The following is a 19,532-nucleotide window of genomic DNA, read 5'->3' on the forward strand; positions in this document are numbered from 1 at the left end:
TGGTAAAAAAAAAAAAAAATACTAAAAATATATAGTATATATTTATAGAATATATAAATATAGAATATATTTGTAAAATATATAGCAGCAGGTATGTGCAATTTGCAATGCAGAGGTAGTTATTTTCAGTCAAGAGTGTTGTTTTTTATTTCTTAGTTCTGAGTGTTTGTTTCCTTGTTGGGGAGTGTGTGTGGGTGGGGGGTAGAGTCCAGTCTGTCTTCCTATACTCCTGCCAGTCTGGTGATTCTGCTGGCTGGGAGCCGGCAGGGGAGAGAGTTCAGTAGTCTCACCGCTTGGTGGATGAAGCTGTTGGTGAGCCTGGTAGTGTGGGAGCGGAGACTTCTGTATCTCTTTCCAGAGGGCAGGAGGCTGAAGAGACAGTGTGCGGGGTGGGTTGCATCGTTGGCAATTGTGATGGCTTTGTGGGTGAGGCGGGTGGTGTAGATGTCTTGCAGGGAGGGGAGTGGTCCACCAACTATCCTCTCAGCTGTTCTCACAATGCATTGTAGAGCTTTCCTGTTGTATGCAGTGCAGCTACCGCCCCACACAGTGATGCAGCTGGAAAGGATGCTTTCAATGATCCAAACAGTTCAAGGTTAAATTGTTCCAAGTATTTTTTATCAAATTAACAAAAATAACTTATTTTGCAAATAAGAAAAGAGTTATACTTGTCATGCCCTGATCGCGCCGATCCTCTTGTTCACCACGCCCCCTCATCTACCTTGTGTGGAATCCCCATATTATCAGCTGTTTCTAGTTGGTACCCAGTTCCTGATCCAGTCCCAGCATTTCCTGATTCCCTGGTTCCTGATCCAGTCCTGGCAGATCCTGATTATTAGAGGTGGAGGAGGAACTTGAGTGGGACCCCTCAGGAATTACCCTGACTCCTGCCCCGATTAACCCTTCTGGAGTGAAGCCCCGACCACCACCCTCTCATGGCAGATCCCGGCCAGGACCCCATCTCTTTGTGTCTTGCAGAGGGGAAGGACACTTATGCCGGGGTCGAGGCCTACCCGCCCCGCCCTGCCTCCCAGCTCACCTTCGATCTCCCTTGCTCCTGCTTGGCAGTCACATTTGTTCCTCCGGCTCCTGCTTGGTTGTCGCCTGTGGTTCCCCTGTGGTGACTCATCGGTCATCTGCGGTTCCACCTCCGACGCCTCGTCGATCGCCTATCGTTCCCCCAGCTCCACCTCATCCGACTCCTGCGCCTTTGCTGGCTGTGGCTTTGCCATCGCCTGCAGCAGCTTCAACTCCCTCTTTGCCTCCTCTGGTGTCCCCTCCGCCTTCCTCCTCACCTCCTCCCACGGTCCCTCCGCCTTCCTCCTCACCTCCTCCCGCGGTACCTCTGCCTTCCTCCTTGCCACCTTTGCTATCCCCTCGCCTCCTGCCTTGCGGTCACTTGTGGCCCCTATTGCTCCCACCTTCTGCTTTTTTTGTTTGTTTGTTGTTTAATACACTTACTGTAATCTGATTGCCTGTTAATACTTTTTAAGCTGTGGTTGCTGTTTAACTTATATGTTCTTGTCAAATAAAATGATTTTTCTTCATAACGGTAAGATTTGGTATTCCAAAAACCTTTTTCTAAAAAGTATTAGTCGTCTTATAATTGGGGTTGTCTTATATTCGAGCCAGTACTGTAATTCACAATTAAGAAGTCCATAATTCCTCTACTTCTAATTTGGTCGCCGAACAAGATAATATTACCTCTCCCCAATGGTTTAATACAATCCCCCAAATCCAAGATTGAAACTTTTCCAATTTATTCATTAAGCATTCCTTAACTACCCCTTAAGTCTATGGGCTAGGGTTAAGTTTAAGATTAAGGTGCAGGAATGTGCTTAATACTGGTCTAACAACCTTTTGTTGACCTTTGCATCACTGCATGTTGTGCGCTCATTATTACCTAAAAAGGACGTCCCCATATCTGGTAACCACCAGGGCTCTGGAGCCTAAGTCCCTGATCTAAGGTGCCTCTTTCTCCAGGTAAGAAGTCAAAGAAGTCCTTGTACTAAGACCTATGCAGCACCAGGGCTCCAGTCAAATTCTCCCCAGGATGGGAGCCTCTTTTCCCAGGTAAGGGATGAAGGATGTCCCTCCAGCCTGGGGATTCTGACCTTGGGCACAGGACCTACAGTTACTATGAAGCCTCAGGGCTCCAGTGAACCTCTCTTCAGGTTGGGAGACTCATTCACCTCCTAAGGGTTTGAGGATCTCCTGCTACTTCCATCCAGCCCCGGGATTCTGCAGGGACGTCCCAGGACCATTCATACTTAACCCTATCCCTGGCACTAGCCTCAATCCCTGTCATATCTTTGCAAACGCCAGAAATATCAGCTTAGCTGCACGTGTGTCTAGGCAACATCTGAACAGCTGTATGTGTGCAATGTGATGTTTGGCTGGCCCCCCATCCGGGGTTGTTCCCTGCCTCGTGCACATTGCTTCCGGGATAGGCTCCGGACCCCCCGCGACCCAGTAGGATAAGCGGTTTGGAAAATGGATGGATGGATGGATGGATGGATGTAAGTGAGTATGTCTGCTTTGAAGACACAGAGATCACGCCTGCTTAGGTAAGGAGTGGGGAAACAGGTCAAATCTGTAAGTTAACATTCTTAAAGTGAGTTTAAGTTCCAAAACAGTTCTTGAAAACTTTGGTGGAAAAAATTTCACTCTGAACCTGGTGACCTTCCTAAGACTAATATACTGTCAGCACAGACACAGAAACAAAATGAAGAAAGATGATATTTATGTGCTACGTACTTTATTTTCATGTATATTATATTGAACAATGTAAAAAAAACAAATTGGTGGAGTAACTGCTTACAAAAGCTTGTTCTGTCTAAACCTGACACAGTCTGTCTATAATTGTTCACACAGCCATTTTCTCTAGGCTTATGTAGGGATAAATTATATCATTTTTGTATGGAGGGAAAATGATTACGCTGCTCACATCGGTTACTCGTAAACCAGAAAGAGGAACTTCTTTATTGGTGCAGACGCATTTATACAAACAGACACGTAGTGCGTATAACATACAGTAGGAGATCATATACGGTAACAATAATTCTACAAACCTGCATGTTACACCTGATATCACACAGTACCTTCAAATAATATACATTTTTTATGGTAAATTTGCATCATCTATAGAAACATGCAAAAATAATCTTCTAAACAAACACAGAAATTCATTTTCAACAGACCTGCTCTCATAACTTTCTATCTTATTTCTATGTACAAAATGAAATAGTAGGATTATAGCTAGTTTGCGGAAAAACAATTTCAGTAACAGTCATACTTATAAAAGCTAAACAAATATCTGTTCTGTGTAGAGTTTGTATAATTTAATGTTTAAAACATAAACTCCAGCTTCAGCGTTTGCCCAGGCTACTCTTCTGACTGGCCTCAGTCCAAAACCACACCTACTGCAAACCACACCTACTGCAGCCTGAGAAGCAGGAAACTCCTTCCACTCACAGGAATAAAAACAGCTGAAAATGAAAACAAAAACTAATCCAGTCAGTGTTCTTTGGAAAATGGCAAAAGCCAATGTCACACTGGATCAGAATGAGTTCACCTGTCCAATATGTTTGGATCTACTAAAGGATCCAGTGACTACAGCCTGTGGACACAGTTACTGTATGAGCTGCATTAAGAGCTGCTGGGATCAGGAGGATCATCTTGGAGTTTACAGATGCCCCCAGTGCAGACAGGCCTTCACACCCAGACCTGTTCTGTACAGAAACACCATGCTGGCTGAGGTGGTGGAGAAACTGAAGAAGACTGGACTACAAACAGCTACTCCTGGTGATGATTATGCTGGACCTGGAGATGTGGAGTGTGATTTCTGTACTGGGAGAAAACACAAAGCTATCAAGTCCTGCCTGGTGTGTCTGGCCTCTTACTGTGAAACTCACCTCCAGCCTCACTATGAGTCTCCAGCTTTTAAGAAGCACAAGCTGACTGATGCCACTGGACATCTGCAGGACAAGCTCTGTTCCCAGCATGACAAACCCCTGGAGGTCTACTGCCGTACCGACCAGCAGTGTATCTGTTATCTCTGTACGATGGATGAACACAGAGGCCATGATACAGTCTCAGCTGCTGCAGAAAGGGTGGAGATACAGGTCAGGCCAGAAATGCTCTTATATAAATTGTAACATTTATTTGAAATCAAAATGGCTTTTTTCTTAATACATTTCAGTTTATCTGCTCTGAAGACACCAAGATCAAGTCTGTTTTGGGAAAGTGAAAGTAAAATTAACTAAAAATGGAAAATGTTGCTATAAATTTAAAAAATTTCTCATTGAATTCCTACTGAAACCTCCATTAAAAAGTGAAACTTTGAATAGTGAATGTGGTTGTAGTGTGATTGTTGCTGCCAAATGCTGTGGGTCCAGCATCTCAGAAACAGCCACCATCCTGGGATTTTAACACACTGCAGTGTTTAGAGTTTACTGAAGATGGTGCAATAAGCATAAACACCTGTGGTGGGTCTGTGGGTGAAAATACCTTGTCAATGAGAGAAGTCAGAGGAGAATAGCCAGACTTGTTACAGCTAACAGGAGGGTCACAAGTGCAAAAATAACAGCTCAGTACAATGGTGGCTAGTCAAAGGGTTTATGTCTAGTTGATCCTACCTACAGTCAATAAATCATTAAAGAATATCCATCCATCCATCCATCCGTTCACATCCATCCATCCCCTGATCGCTTATCCCGGTCAGGGTCATGTGTAGTGCCTGGAGCCTTTCCCAGGCAGCATTGGGCACAAGGCTGGGGTCCACCCTGGACAGGATGATTAAGGCATTTTATCTCTGCTGATGAAACAAACTTGTTTTGTCGTCTTGTTTCCTGTCTGTAGAAACAAATAGGAGAAACACAGAAGGAATTTCAGCAGAGAATTCAGATGAGAGAGAAGGAGCTGCAGGAGCTGAGAGAGGCTGTGGGCTCAATCACAGTGAGTATGAACCTGAAGAGACGATAACAGCTGAGTTGTGATCATCCTGAATCTCGACTCCTCCCCAGAGTCAACAGATTTATAGAGCTGTGTGGATTAATCATACTAAGGTCACTGTCGGTTATTCTGGGTCAGAGGTTTGGTGGGACAAAGGTGCCAGATAACAGTGTCACGAGACAGAACAGGAACAGGGCACCCAGACAGGGTGCAGTCAAAGAGCCAAATCACAGTATGGGCCAGTTTACCCGGCTTACCAGTTTTATATTACCAGTAACCAGGACTAAAAGGAAGCAGCTGTCAGTATTCAGGCGAGGTACTTTGGGCTGGGCGGCGTCGTTCCTTCAAGCGATCCGGGCTCATGCACACAAAAGTGGTTTAACTAACCTGAGTTACAGGGCTTATCCTATTTATATAGAAAAATGCCATTTAAGGCTCATTTAAGAAACAGCAAGTTTTCATACACATGTGGAATGGAAATAAAGACCATGAAGTTACCAATTAAACTGAGACCTAAAGGTGACAATCAACCTGCCACGAGTCTCTGCCAGATCCCTGCAGCTGACAGTGTATGAGTTTAATGACTGATCATTTCCAATCAGTTCTGGCTGGGTTTCAGTACCTGAGGCATCCAGCATGGTGACACTCCAAACCCCAGCCCTGTGCTGTTTTTATACCTCCTGTCAGCTCACATCACTATTGTACAATGAGGCTCTCTGGAGTCTCAAAAGGGGCCAATTGTAACTTACCGTCCTCTGCTCCTTGTGTCACTAACAGAGCTCAGCACTGTCAGCAGTGAAGGACAGTGAGAGGATCTTCACTGAGATGATCCACTCCATTGAGAGAAGACGCTCTGAGGTGACAAAACTGATCAGAGATCAGGAGAAGGCTGCAGTGAGTCAGGCTGAAAGAGACATGGAGATACTGAAGCAGGAGATCGATGAGCTGAATAGGAGACACTCTGAGCTGGAGCAGCTTTCACACACAGAGGATCACATACATTTCCTCCAGGTAACAGAACAGCTACTTTGGCAATAAGAAAACCAGAGTATTCTAATGGATGCATGTTCTCATTTGTATTTCATCTAGTCTGTCATTTGTCAGATGTTAATGATCCTGCTCATTCCATTACAATACACATTTGTTATGATGAAGCTGTTTAATCAGACTGTGTGTCTGTAGAGTTGCCAGGGTCTTCCTGTTGTCTCTGAAGCTGGATTTGGACCCAGAATCTCTGTCTATCCACGCTGCTCTTTTGAGAACGTGAGGAAGGTGGTTTCTCAACTGAAGGATCAACTGGAAAATGTTTGCGAAAAGAAAACAGCAGAGATCCATCACACAGGTTAACAAATGAATACATTTTCCTGTCTGTTCATGTTAATATAGACCATGCAGAGAGAGTATGCAGTGCAGTCAGCCTCATGTTTGTGTGATCAAGTCAGTTTCTGTTTCCAATAAAACTCAATCTTTGTGAAAACCGATGATTTAGCTCCACATTCTACAGGCTGCAAAACCCAGATCACAGGAATCATGTTTCTTCTGCTTTATAGAATCCAAAAATCTGTATTATGAGTAACTTACAATGATTTACAGCTTGTTAAACTGCCTGTTATTGTCCCTCATAATGATAATACCCTACTGCTGGTGTCTCCACAGTGAGTGACGTCCATCTCCCACAAGTAAATTCCTTTTACTCACATTCCTGTTTCTCTCTCTCTCCTTCTAGTTACGAAAGACGCCATCCTATCAGCATTAGTGCCCAGGACCAGAGCAGAATTCTTACAATGTGAGTCTGTTCACACACACGCTTCTCTCTCCCTGTATGAGGTGGAGTGTGTTTTATTGTGTTTTATTGTCTTTCGTTTTTTTCTGCTTGGGCAGCTTCTCTTTCTCTCTCCTGCTGCCTCCTTTCACATTTACATGAGCTGTTTATGTCAGTAGCCTTTGGATCCAATTGTAAGGCAAGTTCATTCTGGGACTTTTCCACACACCAGGAATGGTACATTTGGTACTTTACCTTTTCCACTGACTTCCAGCTAATGACCAAAAGGGCAGCGTGTGGCTCAGTGGGCAAAGCCTGTGTGCCTGTAATCCGATGGTCGCCAGTTCAAACCCACCCTTTGCATGTCTGTGGGTCCATGAGCAAGGCCTTTAACTCCCAGCTCCCTGGACGCCACTACAGGTGGTAGCTCTTCACAGACAACTTACTCTACAAAGAGCAAAGGGAGGGAGGCATAAAAAGAGAATTTCCCCACAGGGATCAATAAAAAGTATCAATTATTATTATTAAAAGTTCCTGTACCCAAAGTACCAAAGCAGCTGCGGTACTTTTTTGGTACTTGGTACTTGAGGTGGGACTTGCAAACACTTTCATTGCCTAAAACAAAGAAACAAATAAATAGTTATTTAAAAAGAAGTTACATTGTAGAGGCAGCGTTTTACTAAACTCCTGCTATTTAGTGCATTGAAAATATAAAGCAAACATTAATATCTTAAGCCCTGTTTATGATGAGCTGACAGTGTTAGCAGACCTCAGGTCTTCAGGAAGCTTGTTCCACAGACGGGGAGCATAGAGACTAAAAGCTGCTTCACCCTGCTTGGTCTTGATTCTGGGACACTGAGTAATCCTTTCCCAGATGCCCTCAGGGGTCTGCATGCTGCGTGACATTCAAGGAAATCAGAAATGTATTTATGTCTGAGACCAATTAGTACACAAGAATAATATTTTACAACGAATCCTGTATCACTCAGGAAGCCAGTGCAGAGATTTAAGGATCAGGTGTAATATACTCTTATGCTATCATGTAATATTATCTTATGGTCAACCGTGCTGAACGGAGCACTGAGATCCAATAATACAAATCAAAAACAAGATTTGTGATTCGTCACTGCTGAGATAGATATCATTTAAAACCTTAACACCTGTAGTGTCAGTGCTATGCTGTGGTCGAAATCCAGACTGAAAAGCATTTAAGGTCATTGTTTTGCACCATGAAAGAACTAAGTTGCTAAAAAACAGCCTTTTCAGTGATCTTTCCTACAACAGGTAGGTTTGAAATATGTCTATAGTTACTTACTAATAGGGCATCTAGGTTGGATTATTCTAAAAGATGTTTGATATCTCAGGTCTTCAGGCCCCTTTGAAAAAGGCCAGACTGAAGAGAACTATTGACTATTTGTAGCTCATCTGATGCTGTATAATAAAAACATCAGCATTAAAGGAGCTTGTAGGTAGAGTGTCAAGGCAGCTGGCTGGAGGCCTGAGGTGCTGAACAGTTTCTGTCAAGGCTGCATGGTTTAGGTCAGTGGTCAGTAACCTGTGACTCGCGATCCACATGCGGCTCTTTGACCTCGTGGCTGCGGCTCTTCTCAGAATGACAGACACATTCACATTTTCATTTATTAACAAATTATGATAATAAATTATTTATGGCTTAATATTTATGGAGGGTCCTCCATTGCGCACTTCTGTAATGTCTTAACTACATCATTTACATCTTCCTCAGCGTCATTCTCTTCGACAAGATTATGTCTGGTGAAATTATATGCTCTCCGGAGTTTTCTTCAGTAACTGAGATTGGATGTACGCTTCCGTGCTTTTTGGGATTCCTAATTCTTTCTTATACTTTCCGTAGTAAATTGTTACCATTCCTTCCCGAATCTTTATAAAAACCGGTATATTTTCTCTGATTTACTTATTATATCCTGCTGAGTTCGGATTGGTGAGGACATTTTGCGCTGCTCGGTCAGCAGTTACAGTAGTGAAGTGCAGAGTGAAGGACAGACAACTACAGAGCCAAAGGAATTTTACTCAAGAGAGGAGGGGTGACGTCTGTGCGCAGGGCGAGTGAACCGGGAGCGGGGAATCAGAGTCAGGCAGACAGAAGTCCCAAAACGGGGTTTAATGTCTGCTAAGCACATAAACTCGGAGAACACTTCACAACACTTTTATTGACCGGACTTGGGTAAACTGACTTGAGTGCTGACTAAATACACATGACTAAGGGACGGAAGTGCAGAACAGCTGAGAACAATCAGGAATTCACATGAGGTAACGAGGGGGTCGTGGCAAACAGGTGGATCGGACGAGCAGGTGATGACAGGAGGTGTGAGGGTGAAGACTTCCGGTACAGAACTGAACAATGTCGTAGTATTAGTCACCTTTGCACGGTTACATGTGCGAGTGATTTAAAACTGAGATGCCCCCCTCCCCCCTGAAATAGTCTTTATTTTTAGTAAGTACTTGAAGTTTTGTCTTTGTGTTAAATGCATATACACTGATATTGCATTAAAAATCGTATCTCAAACCCCTGTCCCTGCCCTCTTTGTAAATCTTGGGTCAGACATTTAGGATGAAATGGCTCTTTGCTTTAAAATGGTTGCCGACCTGCCAATCTAGGGGGTGGAAAAGTGCCACGTATAGTGATTTGCAGCCAAAGACCTAATATTCAGTAAAGCTAAGATGAATGTATTAAACACATTGTCTGACCCAGACTGTAGGTGTCACACAACTAGCGTAGCTGTGGGCTTTGATGCACTTTGTTCCCCCTGAAGTCAGTCAGAATAGGAATGGCTGACACTGGGGCTACTCCTCACTGCCTAGTGTGGGCTGTAGCTACAGCAGTGGATCCAAACCAAGTAAGCGGGTGGGGCTTAAGGGCCCAGGCTGTCCTAGATGTCATCATGCACTGTAATGCTGAAAGCAGGGAGGCTGCCCTTGCTTTGTTTGGGTAGCAGGAACTTTTTGGTGCCACACAGTAACAACTAATCAAGGCCTTTTATCTACATCCTTAAGCTAAGTTCACACTACATGATTTTAGCCACAATTTTCTGCTTGACATTGCTGTCAAAACCCCCAGATTGCATATCGATTGGTGCCAGCAAGTCAGACCTCAATAACCATTTGTAACTGTTCAGATATTTCACCTGACGGAGGCGCTGTTGCATTGCAGACACCCGTCAGGTATTTGGAGTTGTAAATATCTCGACTTTGTTGACGACTCCAAATCCTGTAGGTGTGAATGTGTTGTGGCTGATAATGAGCTACAGCCAATGAGAGCACAAGACAGTGGGTGAGGAGTGATGTTAAAAAGGAGAAAAAACTTACATTTATTTAGATACTGTTCTTATTGTTCAGGTATGTGTACGTGTATATACATTCACACAGTTATTGTGATGTGTGTGTGTGTTTTTTGTCCTGTATGTAGATGGATTTTCATGCGTTCAGGTAAATTTCTGTGAGTGTGATTTTAGACAACATCCAAAGATCCACCAAAGCAGAAAATCACTTAATTTCATTTGTCAGTTTCTTTTTTCTCTTTTTACAAATAGGGTAGGTTTGTGTCTAAAGATGACTAGTTTCTTAAAAATGGTAGTTTTAATTGGTAATTGAAAAAAGACTTTTTTGTGCACTGAGTATACCTTTATTGAGAATCGTTAGTATTGTCCTAAGTCGGCACCCATAGTTTCCCCCAAATTGGCTGTGACACAGAGCATCTCCTCAGTCTGCGCTTAGCGCTGCTGGAGGGACGTGAGTCTGCGAGTTGGTTCACAGGATGTTCGTATTATGATGTAAAGATAAACTCACTTTTAACAGTGATGTTTGGAGTACAATTATATGTTTAAGCATTTGAAATCTATCCATTTTGAGAATGTTTCTATCCCTTTCATTTTAGGTTTATCATACAGGATGTACATGAGTTTTTGTTTTCAGGATATTCTGGGCTACGCTGATGTCATAAGTTGACGTATTAATGCTGACGCAGTCTTGAAATTTCTTTTTCTTGATATCATTGATGTCATTTTTGTATGAAGATAAACTACTAGCGCCTATTGAAATTTCCCACATTTTAGTAAGTTAAAATACATGCCTCATTGCGCACAGGGTTACTCTGGAATAATTTAGCCCACAATGTTGCATCTTGGACACCCGGATCAGGTAAATTCTCTCGATCATGTCTGTATTCAAAGTTACCAGCCTGAGGCTGAGTGCGAAAAACAACGCGTTTTGCTTTTTCGGTTTTTAAGGGTTATTTTTTTGATGAAAGTTTATAGTTTTATTAACCTGTAATTAAGCCTGTTAATTTAGCACGCGCAGCATTTCGGCGTGTCTTCCCGCCTGCGTCGCGCGGGCGTCCGACATTTCCTGAGTTATTTCACATACTTGAATTCCCGCTTCGTTTGCATATTTTATGTATCGTACAAAATAATAGACCGCAGGCTAAACTGCAGTTTGGTCCCCAGCGAGTCTCTCAGCGCGGCGTGTCTCACAGCGCAGGGGGCAGCCGGAGCGCCGCAGACTCGGGCGGCTACATGAGTATATTGGGAATAAAATGTGTGTATTGGAGCGAGTTCTGTGTTAGTGAGTGTGTGAGGTGTGACAGTGATAATGATGGAGATGCTGGGCTTCGAATAATCGCTCTTCCTCTTGCCTACAGACTCCTGCCAGCTGACGCTGGACCCCAACACAGCACACAGCCGCCTGTCTCTGTCAGAGGGGAACAGGAAGGTGACAGGGGGGGCAAAGCAGCGGCCATATCCTGATCATCCAGAGAGATTTGACTGCCGGCCCCAGGTTCTGTGCAGAGAGAATCTGACTGGTCGCTGTTACTGGGAGGCTGAGTGGAGTGGAGATGGAGCCTGGATAGGAGTGACTTATAAAGGAATCGGGAGGAAAGGAGGGAGTGATGACTGTGGGCTTGGAGCCAATGACAAGTCATGGAGTCTGATCTGCTCTCCTGACAGTTACTCTGTCCGGCACAATAATAAACAGACTCTCATACCCATAGAGCCCTCAGGCTCCAGCAGAGTAGGAGTGTATCTGGACCAGGCGGCTGGTACTCTGTCCTTCTACAGAGTCTCCTCTGATGGACCGACCCTCCTGTACAGCTTCACCTCCTCATTCACTGAACCCCTCTATCCAGGGTTTAGAATTTATTCAAGGTTTTTTTTTATTATATATAAATCCTCCGTGTCGCTGTGCATGCTGGGATAGCTCACTGTATGCTGGAAGAATCATTTTTACCTCATCAGAGTGTCACATGTCACGGCTTCTCCACAGCAAACAGGTAAAAGGTCTGCGGTCCCTCAGTTAACGTCCCCATCACAACACGCCAGATATGGTTAACGGGTACAGTCATTATTTAACGCACAATAGAACATTAACCTGTTACAATTACTCAAAAGTAAACCTGTAAAATTAAAATGCATTAAATCTTTCTTGAATGAGCTTATTTAATATCAAGGAGAATGGACATAGTTGAGTTGATTTGCTGTTCTGACTGCAGCCTATTTTTACTTTAGTCTAATGTGGACAGCTTCCTGATTTACATCAGTAATCCACTGTATGTGATTCCAAATTACTAAACCAAACATATATTCCCTTTTTTAGAAATCATGATTTGAGTGTCTTTTTTAAGCCACACAATTTAGGAATAAGATCAGATACAACAGATGTGGAAAATAATTAAGAAAACACTCTATATTTTAAAACAAACAAAATTTAGTGTAGCAGAAGGTCACACTGAGCAGCAGGTTTACTTCCCGGTTTGAAATTTCTAAGACAACAGTAACAAGAATAAGATGAAGCAGGAGCCACTGGGAACGACCAGAAACCAGCCAGTGTCTCATGAATCGTAGGATGACATCAAGTGACCTTTAAAAGGAATGGGAAACATTAAGTGCAGGTGTGAAGTGCACTGCCAGGACAGTTCACATCAGGCTCCTAGAAGCAGGACTGAAGTCCCACAAAGCAAGGAAGAAGCCCTTTAATGAGAATTAGAAGAACCAGGCCGCAGTTTGCAAATATATAAATTATTCACAGACAAACATCCATAAACTGAAAAATGAGTAAAACAAACTATTCTGCTGTGTCCCACAAAACACTCACAGCGGCATTGCAGCAATACAGATATATCACTGAACACAGAGGAAAGGTGGATTCTTACTCTGACGTCCCTCCCCATCCTCTAGTGACGAGCTCCACATTCTGTGCTGCTGCCTCTGCTGGCCGCGTGTTTGTTTCTCTCCCCCCTGTCTAATTTAGACGTGGTGCACTTGTTGCCCTGGGGGTGGGTGTATAAGGTGGGTCCCCGGCTAGGGGGAGGAATCGATCCTGTGGCAGCCACCATGCCGGCTTCGGCTCTGCATCAGTGTTTCATTCTCCTTTTCTGTTCTGTTCTCTCCTGTTTGTGCTCTTTGTTAATAAATCACCCCTGACAATCCAGCATCCCGGGTCTGAGTCCGTTTATGCTGCGTCTTACAGAGACTGAAATGCATGAGCATGAGGGTTTACAGCCAAAAGGGGCGGGGGGGCTTAAGGGCCCAGGCTGTCCTAGATGTCAGCCTGCACTGTAATACTGAAAGCAGGGAGACTGCCCTCGCTTTGTTTGGGTAGCAGGAACTTTTTGGTCCCACACAGTAACAACTAATCAAGGCCTTTTATCTACATCCTTAAGCTAAGTTCACACTACATGATTTTAGGCACAATTTTCTGCTTAATGAGAGTTTTTGGAGACTGCAGACAAAACCCCCAGATCAGAGGACAAATCAGTGTCCGATTGATGTCGCAAGTCAGAGCTCAATCACCATTTGTGACTGTTCAGAGATGTGACCTGACAGAGGCGCTGTTGCATTCTATGCCAAACTTAGTGATGTAAAAAAACACACGACAACTCAAAACAGTTCCACCCAAACCACACTGCCATCAATGGTTAAAAACATTAACCATTTAGACATTTCTTTAGTTATATGTGAATGAGGCTGCTATCGCTGAACACTGTTCTATGCTGGCATGTGATCACACTGGAGAAGCATGTAGAGCTGCTTTCCCAGACTCCACTGCTGCTACCCACTTCAAAATGCACAGGGCAAAGTGTACAGAAATGATTAATGGTGTTCTAGCACCATACTTTCTAAAAAAGTTTGCAGATGTGGGTGAGCATCGTTCCAGCCTCCTCCTCGATGAGTCCACAGATGTAAGTGTGTCTAAGTACCTGGTGTTGTAATAAGGTACTTTAGTGTCACCAAGCAGACAACTGTGTCAACATTTCTGGGGCTTGTTGAGTTGGAGGGAGGAGATGCCGAGTCTATAGCCAGTGCTGTTGTGTACAACTTTTTGCCACATCAGCTGCTTACTCATTTAAGTCACTCAGTTGCTGAACATAGAGAACCTTGACCAAAATGATTATGAGCCACTCTTTCTGTGAGCCAGCACAGCCTGTGTGTATGTACTCCACCAGAGTGTCTCTTTGGGGTCACTTTAGCCGGTTCCAAGCCCCGATTAAGGAGGTGGGTTGGAAGTGTGATATATAAAAAAACAGGAATCAACAGAAGAAAGTTAATTTGTGTCACGCCCGGCTCGTCCGATCCTCGTGTGCCACGCCCCCTCATCATCCACGTCTGCTTCCCTGATCATGCCCAGCTGTTTCCTGTTATTTTTGCCCTGTCTTGTGTACATCAGTCTGCGTCTTTCTCAGTCGAATGTCTGTCATTAACGTTATGTTATGTTGTGTAATGTCCGTAGCCATCTCCCCTTCAATAAATCCCCAGCTTTCCCCGTCTTCCGCCTGCATGCTTCTTCCTTCCCTGCTTCCCGCCTGCCTGTTTGCACGTCCTTAAATGCGAATTCATTACAATTTGTAATTCTAAACATATTTAGGGTGTTTTAAACCACTTGTTGTCTCTCCCACAACATTATTATGCCATAGACTAACAGCGGCCAGAGGAGACGAAGCAGGATGCCATGTTGGTAGATCCAGGCCATAAACTTTCCAGGAAGCCCAGACTTGTCCACAGCCGAGAGCCACGTGTCAAGGTTATCTTGGTGTGCAGCGATGTCCCTCAGATTGCTAGTGAAGAGCTTGCCCAGGCATCACATGGAATCTGAGTGTCTCCCAGGGTGAAGTGGAACCGCTCAGTCACTTTTCCTTTCCTCAAGACTAAGCACCTGTACTTGCGGGCTTGAGGCTCATTCTTGCCCATGTAATGAGTTGTTCAGGACCTTGGAGAAGTCACCTGCATCCGGGCACTGACGTTGTAGTTACAGTCCATATATGAGATCGTCCATATATGCTCTAATTAACTAACTAGAGCCAAGTCCAGGCGGCAGGCAAACCGGCATAATCGACCGCCTGCTAGTCGCTTAGAGTCGTCGCCTAGGGTTCATTTCATTGAGACTGTGTCTGTTCCCCGCGTCTTTAATCATGGAGGACTATTCCACCGTGGAGTGTGCCATAATAACTTAATTAAAGTCACAATGAATCCATCACTAGAAAACAGTTTTGATGCTATATTTAAACTTAAACTTGGACTTCTGAATATAAGATCACTGGCTCCTAAAGCACTATTAATAAATGAAATAATTACTGATTTTAGTCTTGGTGCCATATGCCTTACTGAGACCTGGCTTAAACCGGATGAATTCATGGCACTGAATGAATCTACTCCAGCGGAATACAGTTATAAGCAAAACCCTCAACCAAATCGCAAAGGTGGCGGTGTTGCTGCAATTTTTCAGTCCAACTTAGGAGTGTCTGAGAAATGTTGTGTGAGTTTCACCACATTTGAAACTCTTGTTCTTAGCCTTGCTGGCTCATCTCTTTGTAGTTCTTCACCCCAAATCACCATGGTTATTGTGTATAGACCGCCTGGGCCGTACAGTGATTTTCTTAAGGAATTTGCTGATTTTTTAACAAAGCTGGTGGTCAGTACCGACAAAGCCGTTATTGTGGGTGATTTTAACATTCAAATGGAGACGGATAGTGATCCCTTAAAAATAGCGTTTGCAGCTATTCTTGACTCTGTAGGTGTATGTCAGAATGTAGTCGGGCTACTCATGTCTGTAACCATACCCTTGATTTGATCATTAGTCATGGCATCCTGGTGGAACATGTGTCTATTATGCCACAGAGTCCTCTGCTCTCAGATCATTTCTTGTTAACGTTTGAAATCCAGTATAGCCTCCCGTCGACCTCCACTCCAAAGTATACAATCAGACGTTCTATTAACGCACTAACTACAACAACATTTATGGAACAACTTCCACAGTCCTTCAGCATTACATCTGAAGCATTGTGTGTAGATGTAAGATGTAGGCAACTTCAAACATGGAAAAATCCCTTCGCAGCACTCTAAATCTTGTAGCTCCATTTAAGAGGATACAGCATAGCAATAACAAATCTGCCCCCTGATACTCTGATAATACACGTGAACTCAAACAGGCATCAGCTAGAGCGAAAATGGCGCTCAACTAAACTAGAAGTTTTCAAATCTGCCTGGAAAGAGAGCCTCTCTAAATACAGACAAGCACTAGTAACTGCTCGGTCTGTGTATCTCTCCAGATTAATAGACATGAACAAAACCAATCCTAAATTCCTATTTGAATCCGTAGCTAGGTTAACACAGAATTCCTCATTAAATTTGCAAGTCCCGTAAGCTCTTAAGAGTGATGACTTTCTTACATTTTTTAATGATAAAATAACTAAGATTAGACAGACTATCCAGTGCACACCCTTACCTACTTACGGCTGCCAGCCACCTGCTAGTCTTATGCTTACCAATAATGAGACCTTTGAATCATTCATTCCTATTACACACTCAGAACTTTTGAGCTTAATTTTCTCCTGTAAATCCTCTACTAGCCTTGTAGACCCAATTCCTACAAAATTCTTCAAGGAAATTACACCACAGATTGGCACTACTGTGTTAAATGTGTTAAACTCTTCTCTTAGGCTTGGATATGTTCCAAAACCTTTTAAAATGGCTGTTATTAGACCCGTCCTAAAGAAACAAAATCTTGAATCCAACCCAACATTTCAGTACACAAGTTTGAAAAATAAAACACACGTTACATTTTTTTTAAAAATTACTATGAACATTTTAAAACAAATGAACATCTTACTTTGATTTTAAAAAACTTTTAATTTTAAAAACATCTTACTATGAACATTTTTCATTTTAAAACATTTGTACATCTTTGGGGGGTGGCATGGTGGTGCAGTGGTTAGCACTGTCACCTCACACCTCTGGGACCCGGGTTCGAGTCTCCGCCTGGGTCACATGTGTGCGGAGTTTGCATGTTCTCCCCGTGTCGTCGTGGGGTTTCCTCCGGGTACTCCGGTTTCCCCCCACAGTCCAAAAACATGCTGAGGCTAATTGGAGTTGCTGAATTGCCCATAGGTGTGCATGTGTGAGTGAATGGTGTGTGAGTGTGCCCTGCGATGGGCTGGCCCCCCGTGCTGGGTTGTTCCCTGCCTCGTGCCCATTGCTTCCGGGATAGGCTCCGGACCCCCCGCGACCCAATAGGATAAGCGGTTTGGAAAATGGATGGATGGATGTACATCTTTGATTTTTAAAAACATCTTTGAAAAAACTTCATTTTAAAAACATCTTACTATGAACATTTCTCAGTTTAAAACAAATGAACATCTTACTTTGATTTAAAAAACATCTTACTATGAACATTTTTCAGTTTAAAACAAATGAAAATCTTTGAAAAAACTTTAACAAATTTTTAAAGATGCGGAACACCCCTTTTGCGATGCTGTTAGTTTTACATTTCAGTAACCAAATGGCAGAGTTTCCCCGCTAGTCAGCAATCTGTGTTTGTCGTGGACGACCCTGACCTTTTTATCTAGAGGCCTATTAAACAGGCGAAAGCTTTTCATGTCGTGTTCGATTTTGTTGTAGTGCGTCATTATAGTGGGGTTATTCCTACAGCCTCCGATGTAGTTTTCAATCAATCCGATCATACTGTCAAAGTTTACCTTTTGACAGGTTTCGTAATTTAGAGTTTTACCCTTACATTTCATTTGTGTTTTCCCGTTGTTGAGTCGGTAACAGTAACTTTTTGGTCCCAGCGCACCCCAAGAAACAATGTATTCGTCGGGGGCTAATTCGGACGTCAGCTCGCCCAGGTAATTGCCTACGGTCGGTTCATATTCACCAGGCCTGCTTATGTACACAATACTGTCAGTGTCATGATACAGCACCCTCCGCCACAATTTTTCCAGTTCTTTGTAAAGCGTCAACCGGCCCCACGCGGTAGTTTGACACGCTATAAATATGTTAGTCCTTCCCGGCGGCACTTTGTAGGAAGACTTGTAACGCCCGCGGATGAGGGCAAACGCAAACCTGGAAATCTCGTACAGGTCCGAGCAGAAAAAATAAAAAAACTCCCCCCGGGTCAGACACTATACATGTCTGGAGCATGTTGCTCCTCTGCGCCAGTTTACCCCACAGAGAGTTAAGCAGAAGCTTGGCCACCTGCCTCTTGGCCCCGTTAGACACTTATCAGGCTCCAATTCGATCCCCTCATGCTCGAGATTTTTAATGTACTCCCTGCGACCCTCGTCATCGGTCGCGTCGTCTGGGTGGCCCGAAGCCTGTTGCTTCACTTTGAGAAAGGTTTTAATGTAATCTCTAAACAGCTCACCGCTGGTCTGGGGAAAATGCCACACTTCGTGCACCTTCACGACCGAATAGCCCCTGTCTAAAGCCAGATTGAGCTCCGCAGAGACCCACACGCCGGTCAGCGCCCGCTCTGTATCAGAATGCCCGCACGCCCCCTCTTGTCTGTTCTCGATCGCGCACGTCCTGCAGAGGGTAAACATGAGTTTCCCATTTGACAGTCTGCTGGGTAGGACGGGGAAAAACAGCTCGCGCGGGGTGTTGACTGTGGCTTTGATCAGGCCAAAGTATTTATTCAGAGGCTTAAAATTTGAATGAATGATTTCCGGGTGCCCCACGGGGAATTCACATTTAGCCAGAGTGTACAGGTATAGCGACGTGAAATCCACGTAGCGGACGCGCTCTTGCCCCTTGACGTGGTAACGTAGGCAAATCGCTGACGTCCGACCCCCAAACAGCGCTTCTCGCGGCCTTAGGAGCTCAGGGGGCTCAAAGTCTGACAGGAAATGCTGTACCTGTGGGTCGTGAGTTTTAGCGTGAGCCCATTCGTGTTACCAAATGGATTCTACGTTCATATTAAACTCTTGGCGCAACACCTCGAGTTTTTCCCTTGTTTTAACGTACAGGGCACCGAAGCTCTCGCGGGTCAGGGGGCAGATATCATGTTCGTTGTTGCAGGTAGGACAGCCGTGAAACTGACAACCTAGAAACTCGAAAGCCCATTTCTCTCCCTCTATCTCAGCGTATCCGTCTAGGTGAAAGCGCCCCACGCTCACTTCACCCCCGCGCAGCGCGTGTCGAATTTCGATGCCGCGCGTGCGCCCGATGAATTCCAGCCACTGGATCGACACGTTCGAATAACTTTTGTATTGCCTCCTGTAATCCCATACATCCGGGATCGCGATCGTATCTCTGGGGAGGAAATTTGTCCTGTAAACCAGCAACGCGGCCGAAGCGATGGTCGCCGTGGAGAAGGGATCGCAACCCGTGAGCGTTTTAAACTCCCGCAAGAAGCGCAAGCAGCCCTCTCTCAGAATCTCCACATCGTTCTTACAGTAAGCGATCATCTCTTTGTGAAAATTAAAGGTCTGGTGTTTTACACCATCGTACCATTGATAAAACTTGTTGCGTTCTTTGCCGGGCAATTGATCGGGGCCAAACTGATCGGGAGG

The 19,532-nt window shown here is 44.2% G+C and overlaps 1 protein-coding gene across 1 annotated transcript in view; it reads left to right on the forward strand.

Moving 5' to 3' along the window:
* The window catches only part of LOC125740156 (tripartite motif-containing protein 16-like), a 130,608-nt gene that overhangs the window by 58,279 nt on the left and 52,797 nt on the right, over positions 1-19,532 (forward strand). Inside the window, exon 6 of the mRNA XM_049011004.1 lies at positions 11,391-11,461. Coding sequence (XP_048866961.1) covers positions 11,391-11,461 — 71 coding nt within the window. The remainder of the gene's footprint in view (positions 1-11,390; positions 11,462-19,532) is intronic.

The sequence above is a fragment of the Brienomyrus brachyistius genome, chromosome 4, assembly GCF_023856365.1.
Source record: "Brienomyrus brachyistius isolate T26 chromosome 4, BBRACH_0.4, whole genome shotgun sequence".
Lineage (NCBI taxonomy): Eukaryota > Metazoa > Chordata > Actinopteri > Osteoglossiformes > Mormyridae > Brienomyrus > Brienomyrus brachyistius.